General features: G+C 47.4%; 1 protein-coding gene across 1 annotated transcript; it reads right to left on the reverse strand.

Annotated features, from left to right (window-relative positions):
- Nucleotides 1-6,512: 6,512 nt before the first annotated feature.
- LOC126519719 (uncharacterized) lies at nt 6,513-10,627 on the reverse strand. Its single transcript, XM_050169076.3, has one exon. It carries the CDS (start codon nt 10,430-10,432, stop codon nt 9,455-9,457), a length of 978 nt encoding a protein of 325 aa, XP_050025033.1. The 5' UTR covers nt 10,433-10,627; the 3' UTR covers nt 6,513-9,454.
- Nucleotides 10,628-13,428: the final 2,801 nt, after the last annotated feature.

The following is a 13,428-nucleotide window of genomic DNA, read 5'->3' on the forward strand; positions in this document are numbered from 1 at the left end:
TTTCTTAGATTGCGTTGTATTCGTTTGTCCCCTGACATGCCGGCATTGCGGAGTTCGGTCGAGTTGGTTTATACGCTCCGCCGCTGGCTGCCCGCGCGGTGAGGCAGTGGGCGCGGACGCCGCTTGGTGTGTCTGAAGGGACAATGTTCTGACTGGTGTTTTATAAGTCACGGGTCGAATTTTTCGTCGCGACGATAGATCGGATTTTTTACAAGCACTGCTCCAGGAGGGCACATGTAACCGGCAAACGGAGGCCTCAGGAGAGCACCTGAGGTTATATTAAAGCAGGCGGCGCAGGATCTCCGGGGCACCCAAGCGGTAGCGGGGGGATCAAAGCTGGAAGCCGGGCGGCCCGTGGGTTGGGGCCGCAGAGGCCGAAGCGTGCCTGGGGGTGTTCGCATAAAACATTGGCTGTCCGCGATAGCGGACAGCCGATCTTATACTCCCCTGGCACGCGCAGGCCTCTGCGAGCCCCAACCCACGGACCAGTCCGGCTTCTAGCTTTGATATCCCCGTTGCCGCTTTGGTGTCCTGGAGGCGCCGCCAATAATGCGAAATAATGACACGTTGTTTTCATTAGTAAAAACATGATCGATTAAATATGATTGCGTCGAGCCGCCAACTTGCGATGCTAAGTTCAGCACAACCGCGACTTCTGCCGGCACGGCGCGCCTAGGGACAAGCGCATACACCGCGCCCCAAGGGACTCCTCCGTAGTACCTAGGCAGAGTCGTATTTTCAAGAATCAAAACTCCCCACATTTCCTCTCTCGCACCCGCTCTCACTCGCGCATGCGCGCAAACGTCCGTCGTCTCCGCAAGTTCCACGCCCCGTTGTACCTACGAGCAGTTGGAAATACGCGGTCAGCTGGCGGGCTTTCTTCAGCCGTCTTTTCGTCCCTCGAGCCTAGCTCGGATTCGGTTACTGAAGTTACCTCCTCTGATACTTCCGCTGGAGCAGCTTTTGCATTTTCAGCCGAAAGCGACGCGATTTTACGAGCTTGGCCTCGCGTCAACGCCTGTACTGCGCCCTCTCCCAGTTTAAGCCCTTTGTTACGTAGTGAGTGATCTGAACGATTCGAAAAAATGTAGGGGTACTGCAGCGACAAAAATTTGGGAACTGCAGCCTCGGTAACTAGCTCCCCGAATGGTCCACTAATTTTGACTTCGGCCATGGGCAGACACACGCTGTGTTCTTCTACAACCTGTTTAATCCATGCTACTTTTCTAGTGAAGTCATCTACCGGATGGACAATGTCCATCATGGCGGCACTGTCTCGCAGCACCCGGCATGGTTTGCCATTAACTTGCAGGTCGTGAAGATATGGGCTTAAAAGTTCCATATTCTCCTCTTTTTCATCCACATAGCAGAAAACTACGCTAGGCTTCCCGCAGTTTAGAGCGATATGTCCCAGTTTGTGGCACTTATAGCAGCGGATCGGTCTAAAAGATTCGAATTTTCTTTTCTGCTCTTTTTGTACGGTTTTCCCGTTAGATTTCCCTCGCTCTTTTTTGAGGGCTTTTCCTCCACGCCTACATGTTCCCATCATCTAGTCTGCGAACCCTTTTTGAACGGAAATGGTTTCCGCGGTTCATTTCGACCGTCCCAATTTCCGTCCTCTGCGTTCAGCTTTCTACGCGTTGAGTACTCTTCGGCTAATTCAGCCGCCCTTTTAACAGTGCTTACATTCCCTCTGTCTTGCACCCACAGCTTCATAGATGGTGCGATGCTTTTGTAAAACTGCTCTAGACACATGCATTCAATGATCCTGTCTCTGCTCTCGTACGCTTCCGTGCTTTTCAGCCACTCAACTAGGTTGGCCTTTAAGCCGTATGCAAACTCCGGATACCCCTCGCTATCCTTCTTGCTTGTGCTTCCAAACCTTTGCCGAAAAGCTTCGGCTGAAAGGCGGTATTTCTTCGGAAGACTAGCCTTAACTTTCGCATAATCATATGCATCCTGTGCACTGAGTCTGGCGATTACTTCCGCAGCCTCACACGGCAACATAGACAGCAACCGCTGTGGCCATGTACTCGCACCGAAGTTCATCTTCTCGCAAGTCCTTTCAAAATTTCTTAGGAACAAGCCTATGTCGTTCCCGACCTCAAATGGCTTTAACAGCCTCTCCATGCGGTATTATTCTGCCTCACTTGATCATCCCAGAGCCCCTTCACTTCCTTGAGACAACTCCAAACGTTTGCTTTCAAGTTCAAGTTGCATTTTTCTTAACTCGCGATCTTTCTCGCGTTCCTCTCTCTCTCTCTCTGTCCCGTTCTTCTCTATCCCGTTCTTCTCTCTCTCTGCCCCGTTTGTCTCTTTTTTAAAGGGACACTAAAGTGAAACAATACATCAGTTTAGACTAATAAAGCATTGTTTGAGAACCCTGCAGGCAGTCATTTCAAAATAATAGTTTGATGAGAAAATGAAGGTCGAAGTATCAGCATTTAAATTTCGCGCCGAAACCCCGACGCCGGTACGTCACTGTGACGTCAGGGATTCCAAAGTATGTTTTCGCACTTAGGCCGCGTTGGCTGAGTAAAGCTTCGCGAAACTTGCCATGTTTAATATTTGGTTCCTTTAGAACAGAATGTAGTCAATCTGTACCGCTATATAATTAAGCAGGCCCTAGAACACGCCATCAAAATCCATGACGTCACAGGCACCAGGTGCGGGAACTTCAAGGAGGCGTCGCCACCCGTCTTTCGTTCTTGCGCTTTTTCTGGCTTACCTAGAGTCTTATCATAGTAAGAGTGGTGTTTTTGGCGTCGTAGAAAGGTAAGTGACTGATGCAGAAGAAATCATTTTTGTCTTTAGTGTCCCTTTAAAGAAGTCCCGGGCAAGTTGGTAATCCATTACTTAAATGATATTGCGCGACAAAAAAAACGACACGGACGTGAGAGAAGACGACACACCAAGCGCAAACTTTCAACTAAGTTTACTGTGCCACTGCGTTGTTTATTGTGCCACTGCCACTCGGTTGGCGGACCAGACAACTGAATTCCTCTGGCAGCAACAACTACGTAGACTCCGAGAACAGCAGTCACAAAAGAAGCGGTCGGCCCCGCAGAACCTCGTCCATATTCCAGAGTCTGTTGCTTTGCCTGAAGAGATTCGAGAGGTCCTATCTCTCGGGCCGAAGTTTGCCGTTCAAACCAAAAGGCCCCCCAGAGAACTTCTGTCCTACGTTCGAGATGTCTCAAGGCTTGTCCCAGACCACGAGGTAGGCCGTATCGTATCGGAAGGTGTCGATGTACTACAAAGGTGCAAGCAACCGAACGCGAGGATTTCGGTGAATCGGGTGGCCTCTTCACTCGTGGACAATTCGCTGTGTGTAATTCCTGCCGATAAAGAAGACAGTTTTGCTGTGTTACCTGCTGAAGACTTTAACGCCAAGGCTCTAGAAGCCATCAGTGCCACGTTTAACTGTCATAGGGAAGTGTCGCTGGCCAAGGTAAAGGCTGTGGCAAAGCGCATGTGCAACAGACTTAATCTGCAAAAATTAACCAAGGCCTTTGAAAACAGCAAGCGAGATCATCTGCAAGTTTTCTTCAGTGCCAAAACGCATAAACCCGGTGTTCCGTTACGGGTTATTTTGTCGGAAATCGATACTTGGCAAAAGCCGTTGGGGGTGTTTTTACAACAAAAGTTGGGCCTTCTGCCTGTCAGCGACCCTTTCCTCGTTAAGAGCTCAGATACTGTGATTGATTTTTTGAAGTCACATTCTGACCGTGGTCTTCAGGCGTTTTCTATTGATGTAAAGGATCTTTATTACTCCTTGCCGCGTAGAAGCGTACTGTCCTGTGTTGAGCAATGTACTTATTATTTATTTATTTACATACCTACTTCGCCCATCGGGCATTACAGTAGGGAGGACAGATAATCAATATAATATACAAGATTGCACACTCTTAAAAGGTTAAACACTTCAGACCATGGGTACAGTACTAATCATACATGTGTTACATTCTGAGGGAGCGCATGAGACAGCACAAAGAACAAGTTTCGCTCAGGTAGCAAGATACACTCATTGACACAGCACGCTGGCTAACATTGCAAAACTAACATCAAAGAAGATTTCGAATGGCGAGTGCATTTTTATCCGCAAACATATGCTTGGAGAGCAGTGGGGAATGTGACATCAGAAGCAACTTCAATTAGCTCAGGAGGCAGCAGGTTCCATTCGTGTGTTGTACGGGGAAAAAGGAGTTTTGGTATGTTGTTGTGCGCGCGCATATTTCTTTTATCTTAAGTGGTCGCGGCGCCCGGATATGCATGTCGGTGGTTGTAGATAAGTCTCTTTGTTTAGTGGTGTGCGACTGAAGACGATATCTCGAAGGAAAGAGAGGCGGGAAACAACACGGCGTAGTGAAAGATCTTCCAAACATATGTGCCGTTTTATTTCTGTGATGCTGCTTGGAAATGAGTAAATGCCGGTTATGAAACGGGCCGCACGTTTTTGTATCGCTTCTAAGCTATTCACAAGAATTTGTGTATGCGGGTCCCACACAACAGACGCGTATTCGAGAATCGGGCGAACGTTGCTTAGGTAAAGTGTTCTCTTGACATCTAGTGGCGCGTGCCTAAAGTTCCCTTTGATAAAATTAAGTACTCGCCCTGCTTTTAATGTGGTGCTTTGAATGTGACGATTCCATGTCAGATCGGCGGAAAATGTGACACCCAAGTATTTAGCTTCGCGTGTTTCTGATAAAGGGGAGCCGTTCAAGTAATACTGTGTACGGATTGGTTGCCGCTTGCGGGTGAAACAAATATGCTTACATTTTGAGATGTTGAGGGACATAAGCCACCTGTCACACCATGAAGGAATTTTATTTAGGTCTGTCTGTAAGGCTACTCGGTCGGAATCATTAATTTCTCTGTAAAGGACGCAATCGTCTGCGTACAGCCGGATTTTCGAGGTGATTCCTGTGCCAATGTCATTTATATATATAAGAAATAAAAGAGGACCTAAGACGGAACCCTGCGGAACGCCAGAAGATACGCATGCATATTCTGATTCTGTGCCATTAATTACCACTCTTTGTAAACGACCTGTCAAGTAGTTTTTGAGCCAATAAAGTATTTTTTCTGGTAAACCAAGAAGTGAAAGCTTATGAAGTAAGAGAACATGGGAAACTTTGTCAAACGCTTTCTGGAAATCTAATAGTATGCTGTCTGTTTGTAAACCTTTGTCAAATGATGTGAATATGTCATGGGTAAATTTCACTAACTGAGTTAAGCATGAGTGACCAGCTCTAAACCCGTGTTGGTAAGGAACAAAGAAACTGTTGTTTTGAAGGTGGGAAAAGATGTTAGTGTAAATTATGTGCTCCAGGGTTTTGCAACACACAGATGTTAAGGATATAGTTCTATAATTCAAGACACTGTCACGGGGCCCGCTTTTATGAATCGGAACAATGTCACCCATCTTCCAGTCTTCAGGTAATTCTGAGGTTTCAAGAGATTTGTGATACAGCACTTCTAGATACCTTGATATAATATGTGCGCAGGATTTCAAAACAAAATTGGGTATCCTATCTGGACCTGGTGCCGAGTGTGATTTTAATTGTTGGAGAAGGCTGACTATTCCGAAGTAGTGAATATCAATATCCGGCATATCATCAAGCGCGTTGCTCAAGAAGACTGGAAGATGTTGAGGTACTAGCGTGGAATACACAGAAACAAAGTAATCATTCAAAACAGCTTGATTTATCTCTATCATTAGAAACAGCTGCACTATTGTGGATTAATGGAGGGATACCAACATCGTCTTTACTGTTTGATTTCACTAGTTTCCAAAGTTCCTTTGGATTTTCTTTTATTCTAGAACCAAGAGAGTCAAAATACCTCTTTTCCTTCTGCGATTTTCACCTGGATTTCAGAACCAAGTTGTCAAAGCTTAGAAAATTGCAGTGGATCGGGCTTTTCTCAATACCGTTTGAACATACGATTCCTCTTATTAAGTAGCACCTTTATGGGTTTATCAAACCAAGGTTTATTTTTTCGGTGTTTCACAGAAAGAAGCTTAGATGGAATGTGCAAGTCAATGAGCTGTAAAAGTTGTTCCTTGAACAGCAGCCATAACTCGGAGACAGATACAGTGCTGCTTTGTTCTGAGAAAGTATCGAAGTTTGACTCAAGCGTTTCAGAAATACGAGAGTAATTTCCGCTATCAAAGAAATAAACTTTTCTGGGTTTCGGTGGCGGTATGTACGGCTTGGGAGCAACGAGACGGGCAACCACTGCATCATGGTCGCTTATTCCGGGAACTAGGGAAACAGATTGCAGCAACGAAGGAGAGTTTGAAATCAGAAGATCTAAGGTGGAAGCGGCATTGCCATGGCGACGTGTTGGTCCCTCCACGAATTAATACCATGCGTTGCGAAAAGATCGTAAAAAGCCGACGACAAGGATGAGCACGAAGGAAGTACTGGCAGCTTATTAATCCACTGCGCATCTGGCATATTAAAGTCACCATCAGTTGAGACCGTAAGTAATAAATGGGAAAGGTTCAGTTCAGTTTTATTCCTTAAAGGCCCCCATTTCAGGGGGTGTTACATAAGGGGTGGGATTACATTTGTAGTGAGGAAGACAAACAGCGATGGTGATTTAACATTGAAGGTGATCTGTTACGCGTTCTTGAAAAGCAGGTGTTGAAGCGATGGCGACGATGTCATGGGGTAGGCCGTTCCAGTCCGTGGCTGCTCGAAGAAATAACGAAGCTGAAAACGTAGTAGTACGTGATAGTGGGCGGGCAACTTGAAGGGGATGACTGGTGCGGTGAGATATGCGTGATGCGGCGACGATATACGGTGCTTGGTTGAGAGGAGAATAAATGAATTTGTGATAAAGAGTGAGGCTAGCAATGCGACGACGAAAAGAGAGGGGTGACAGTCCGGATGTAGCTTTCAAGGATGAAACACTGACGGCATATGAGTATGAGGAATGAATGAATCTGGCAGCACGATTCTGCACAGCTTCCAATGCGGTGATTAGATATGCTTGATGTGGGCTCCAGATGGGGGATGCATATTCTAATTTGGGTCTTATAAGTGATTTATACGCGAGCAATTTAACATGTGGTGGGGCAAGACGAAGGTGACGTTTTAGAAAACCGAGTGTTTTGTTTGATGCTGAAATGATGTTACCGATATGAACCTGCCATGATAGATTAGAAGAGAGGGTGACTCCTAGATATTTATATGATTGTACTTGCTCAATCTGTGTGTTAGAAATTAAATAATGAAAGAGATATGGATTGTGACGACGAGTGAAGGACATGAGTTTACATTTACTAGGATTGAGGGACATTAGCCAGTTATTACACCAATTTAGTACGTTGTTAAGCTCTGTCTGAAGAGTGTATTGATCGTGACAGTTATTAATGGTGCGGTAAATAACACAATCATCTGCGAAAATTCGAATACTACAGGAAACATGCAGGGGCAAGTCGTTAATATATATTAAGAATAGGAGGGGACCGAGGACAGAACCTTGTGGGACGCCTGAAGTAACCGGGAGAGATGTAGACAGATGGCCGTTAAGATAGACTGACTGAGAGCGGTTAGTTAGGAATTCTTCAATCTATTTGAGAATATTAGGGGGTAGGTTCAGCTTTGAGAGTTTTAGTAATAGCCGGCGGTGGGGAACCTTGTCAAAAGCTTTAGTGAAATCAAGAAAGATGGTGTCGGTCTGCATATTACGGTCTAGATTAGTGTGCAAGTCGTGAGGGAAAAGCGCTAGTTGGGTTTCGCAAGAGAGGCCCTTACGAAACCCATGTTGTGAAGGGTGAAAAAAATGGTTTCGGTCCAAGAAGTTTACGATTTGTGAGTAGATGACATGGTCCATGATTTTACAAGGCACACTAGTCAATGAAATGGGGCGGTAATTCAAGGGAGAGTCTCTGTTACCTGATTTGTAGACTGGAACGACCTTCCCCGTTTTCCAATCGAGAGGCAAAATTCCTGAGGAGAGTGACTGTGAGAAAATGAGACATAAATATGATGCACAAATTGATTCCACATTTTTCAATAGTTTTGAATTAATCAGGTCCATACCAGCTGATGATGAAAGTTTCATATTATGAATTATGGACGAAATGCCTTCGACGAAGGTGACTGCCGGCATGGGGGTTTCTAAGTTAAAGGGTGGTAATTCTGAAGGTGCGTCGAGTTCGGTAGTGAACACAGATGTGAATGCATGGTTAAATATTTCTGCGCAGTCATGGTCAGTCACCGCTTCATGTGAGTAATTCGTCAGTTTAATATCGGGAGGATGTGTTGCGTTTAAAACTTGCCAGAATTGCTTGGAGTTTCTTATAAGTAAGTTTGGTAAGTCATTGTGATAGAATGAGTACTTGGCATTACGAACAGAAAGTAGGTATAATTCTTCGGCCTCGAAGCATTTCCCCCATGCAGCAGGCGTGTCGTTTCGTTTGGCGGTACGAAACAATCGTTTCTTTTTGTTTTCGAGTCGTTTTAAGTGCTGGGTAAACCATGGTTTATTGCGATTAGTATGAAAGGTAATCCTTGGTACGAACATATTAGTGAGATGATTTAATTTGTTCTTGAATATCAGCCAGTTTTCGTGAATTGAGCGAGTGTGACATGCGGATACGTATTCAGGAAAAAAGGTGTTAAGTTCTTCAGTTATTGCATTATAGTTACCCTTATCGTAGAGTTGTATCGTTTTATCGGATGTCTGTTTTTGAGTCGAGGTAAATGAGAATAAAGCAAGCATGTCTTTGTGATCGCTGACTTCAGGAAGGTAACTGATGGATGATACATTCTCGGGGCTGCTTGTTAGTATCAGGTCGAGCGTGTTTGCTGATTCTCGTGAGACACGGGTTGGTTGGGAAATTAATTGAGTGAGGTTAAAATTTAAACAGACATCGATGAAGTTCTTCGCCTCTGCATGACACGTTATTGTGGAACTAGCTATGTTCTGCCATTCAATATCCGGGTAATTAAAATCACTAAAAAGAAGAATACGGGCATTTGGATATGTGAGAACAAGTTTATGAAGGACGTTGTTCAGATGACGTAGGAAGTCTGGATTAGTCTGGTGGGGCCTGTAGCAAACGCCAAGCAGAACTGTTACGGGGGGAGCGCGACAGATGAGCCATATGGCTTCAGTGTCGGATGCGACGTCAACAATATAGCATGATATGCCTCGATGAATGGCAACGAGAACACCGCCCCCCCGTTTGCCTTTTCGATCGTTGCGATACACTTCGAAGTTGGGTAAATCGGCCAAAATTTACGTATCCGTTACGTCACTATTTAGCCAAGTTTCTGTTAGTATTAGTATGTTGCTCCCGGATGACGACATGATGTTTGATATGAGTTCGCGCTTTGGAAGAAGACTACGGATGTTAGTGAATATTATCGAAAACGAGAGAACATTGTGCGGTGGAGCGGGTCGTCGATTTGTTAAAAGTTTTGTGACGGGGCAATTGCTATGCTATTTCCTTAACGGCTTGGGATGATGCGTCAAATACATAGCGTTTTGAGCCGATGTGCAGGGTTTTGAAGCGCAAGGAGTACTTGTTAGAATTGGCTTTGGCAAACACTAGTAACTGTTTACGCGTGTGTCGAACGGTGCGGGGGAAGTCCTCTCCAATACTGTAGTTTGTGTCTTTCAATTTACGGCCATTTGATAACAGTGCGTCTTTGGTTTTATGAGATAGGAATTTTACGATTACGGGACGAATTCGGTCGGCTGAATGATTTCCGAGGCGATGCGCTCTTTCAATGTCGTTAGGTTCCAAGGTTATATCAAGATTTTTGCGGCAAACATCAATGACTAGTTTTTCTGACTCGGCCCACGTTTCAGCGCTAGCAGGGTCAGGGATGCCATAGAAAATAAGGTTATTCCGACGTGATTGGTTTTCCGCGTCATCCAGGCGTGTTTCTAGTTCTTTAATCTTTTTAGCTTGGTCGATTGTGGTTGACTGCATTATTTCAATATCGTTTCTGAGGTGAAGAAGTGTTTGGTAATGCGTTTCGAGATCGGCCATTCGTTTGTCTAGGCTTGCTATGGTTTGGTCTATTGTGTTCAGCTGTGTTTTGAGGCCCTGTATTTCCGTAATCAACAGGGTCTGTCCCGCGTTTAGCTTCTGTAGTTCAGCGAGTACAGCAGCGTTGCCCTCAGGACCAGGGTTAGCCTCAACGTCACCTGATAGCATGAGCAAGGAATGAATTACGTGGGCACACTCAACGGCAATGGCAACACAGCAGTGCGGGCTCGGAAACTGCACCAAAATATAATTACTGGATTTTTTAGCGAAGAGGGCATACGATGTACTGACCTGCATCGCAAAGGTAAGCGGATTAGGTGGCTGCGCTGTGGTGCAGTCACCGAGCCCACGAAGCGGTGTCAGCGGGTGAAGCTCTTTTATACATGTTGGCATTGTTGCTGATGTCGATGTGGCCATCCATGGTACTGTGATTTCCGGTGTGTGCAGCTCCTCTGGCGGCACATCCAGTGGGGACGAGTACCCGCCGGGCGGTGGATGGCAGGAGCCAGGGTCATCTCCAGTGTACGGCAGTGCGCACACCGATGACGCCCCCGTAGACAGGCCTGCCAGGGACGGCAGCAGCAGGTTGGCAAATGCGAGTGCGAAGACAGTCGTCTGCATCGCAAAGGTAAGCGGATTAGGTGGCTGCGCTGTGGTGCAGTCACCGAGCCCACCTTATTAAAGGTACGACTGCTGTTGTCATTAGGCGGACGATAAAATGCTCCAACTGTAAGCTGTTTGCTATGTTCTAGAACAACTTTGCACCAAACAGATTCACAGCTGTTATCCCCCAAGTCAACTACGAAACTTTGCAAGCTGTGCCTGACCAGAACAAGAACGCCCCCACCGTGCGTATTGCGGTCTTTGCGATAGGCCACGTAATCCGCAGGAAATATTTCAGAGCTGGAAATTGATTCATCCAACCAAGATTCCGACCCGATAACAATGTCAGGGCCAAAAGATGATACGAGCCCTGTTAACTCGCCGGTTTTGTTCTTGACACTTCGGCAATTGATAAGCATAACGTTTACCAATGAAGGACGGCACGGCACATGCTCAACGGAGCGGCATCGGGGAACGCTGACGGAACCGTTAACTTCACTAACAGGGATTGCTCGACGCCGTTTCAAGTTCACTTTTTTGCAGCACGATATTATCACTATCAGCGTCGTAAATGAAGTTTCGTCCGTCCATACGAAGCTTATCGTGCCTTATTTTGTACGAGAAGGACCGAGCCTTTGCAAATTCGAAAAGTTTCCTGCGGGCTAAGCGTACTGAACGAGAGAAGTCTTCCCTGATGGAAATGTCACTTGTCTTCAACTTCGGACCCGCCCCCAATACCGCATCTTTATCTTTGAATCTAACAACGCGAACAATTATGGGGCGGTTTTTATCTTCACTGTAAGTGCCCAGTCTATGCGCTCGATCAATGTTTAGTGGGTCAAGCGATACACCTAGCTTAGTAGAGAAGAACGCAACAACAGTTTCTTCGGCTTGCTTCCAGGTTTTCAACGGGTTATCCTCAAAACCAAAAAAGAGAAGATTGTTCCTTCGTAGCCTATTTTCGGGATCATCCGTGGAAGCTTTCAAAGCAGCTATTTCTGCAGACGCGACTTTCGAAGCGGCCGAAGAGTTACTGGACTGCGAGCGACCTTGCTCTAGAAGGTCGACACGTTCCGTCAAGTTCTTCACTTTTTCGTCAGTGGCATATTGTTTAGTCCGTATGTCCGCTAAATCCGACAAAATTTTTTCTTGACCTGACTGAAGCTTGGTAAGCATCTGCAAGACAGCACAGATATCCCCTGCGTCGGTCTGCGTACTAGATTCCTGAACGCTATCAGGGCCTGGGTTCGACTCCGCGTCGCCTGACAAAGGTAACAGCAATTGTGACAACGCAACATGGCACACCGTGGACGTACAACGGTTAACAAACCAAAATAGCCAGTCCTTTGTGTCACTGGGGCACGACACCTCAAATAAAAATGGGTTTGAAGTTCGCATGCATGCGCAATGGCTCATGTAACCAACCTGTGTTACAAGAAGGGGTGAGCACATAGTGCGTCCGGCGGTGTCGCGCCCCGGTGAATGCGACGTAGGTGGGCGGTTAAATACTGTTGCTGTGGTTCCGGGTTGCCAGACGACGAATCCGAGGCGCTCCAGTTTTGGCGGGGAGACGATTCCGGCTTGTAGAACACCCGGCTGGATGGAAGGCCCGTGTGTCGATGCTTCTTCCTCCGTTGCGCTTGTTCCCGGAGCACCTTTGACGAGCATTCCAAGCGGGCCGAGCCAGACAGCGAGAGCAACCTGTGTTACAAGAAGGGGTGAGCACATAGTGCGTCCGGCGGTGTCGCGCCCCGGTGAATGCGACGTAGGTGGGCGGTTAAATACTGCTGCTGTGGTTCCGGGTTGCCAGACGACGAACACGAGGCGCTCCAGTTTTGGCGGGGAGACGATTCCGGCTTGTAGAACACCCGGCTGGATGGAAGGCCCGTGTGTCGATGCTTCTTCCTCCGTTGCGCTTGTACCCGGAGCACCTTTGACGAGCATTCCAAGCGGGCCGAGACAGACAGCGAGAGCAACCTGTGTTACAAGAAGGGGTGAGCACATAGTGCGTCCGGCGGTGTTGCGCCCCGGTGAATGCGACGTAGGTGCACAGGCGGTTAAATACTGTTGCTGTGGTTCCGGGTTGCCAGACGACGAATCCGAGGCGCTCCAGTTTTGGCGGGGAGACGATTCCTGCTTGTAGAACACCCGGCTGGATGGAAGGCCCGTGTGTCGATGCTTCTTCCTCCTTTGCGCTTGTTCCCGGAGCACCTTTGACGAGCATTCCAAGCGGGCCGAGCCAGACAGCGAGAGCAACCTGTGTTACAAGAAGGGAAGAGCACATAGTGCGTCCGGCGGTGTCGCGCCCCGGTGAATGCGACGTAGCTGCACAGGCGGTTAAATACTGTTGCTGTGGTTCCGGGTTGCCAGACGACGAATCTGAGGCGCTCCAGTTTTGGCGGGGAGACGATTCCGGCTTGTAGAACACCCGGCTGGATGGAAGGCCCGTGTGTCGATGCTTCTTCCTCCGTTGCGCTTGTTCCCGGAGCACCTTTGACGAGCATTCCAAGCGGGCCGAGCCAGACAGCGAGAGCAACCTGTGTTACAAGAAGGGGTGAGCACATAGTGCGTCCGGCGGTGTCGCGCCCCGGTGAATGCGACGTAGGTGCACAGGCGGTTAAATACTGTTGCTGTGGTTCCGGGTTGCCAGACGACGAATCCGAGGCGCACCAGTTTTGGCGGGGAGACGATTCCAGCTTGTAGAACACCCGGCTGGATGGAAGGCCCGTGTGTCGATGCTTCTTCCTCCTTTGCGCTTGTTCCCGGAGCACCTTTGACGAGCATTCCAAGCGGGCCGAGCCAGACAGCGA

This window comes from Dermacentor andersoni, chromosome 10, assembly GCF_023375885.2.
Source record: "Dermacentor andersoni chromosome 10, qqDerAnde1_hic_scaffold, whole genome shotgun sequence".
NCBI lineage: Eukaryota > Metazoa > Arthropoda > Arachnida > Ixodida > Ixodidae > Dermacentor > Dermacentor andersoni.

Bases quoted from the DNA above. Each gene is read 5' to 3' on its own strand.
- LOC126519719 (XM_050169076.3), bottom strand. From the start codon at position 10,432: ATGGCCACATCGACATCAGCAACAATGCCAACATGTATAAAAGAGCTT.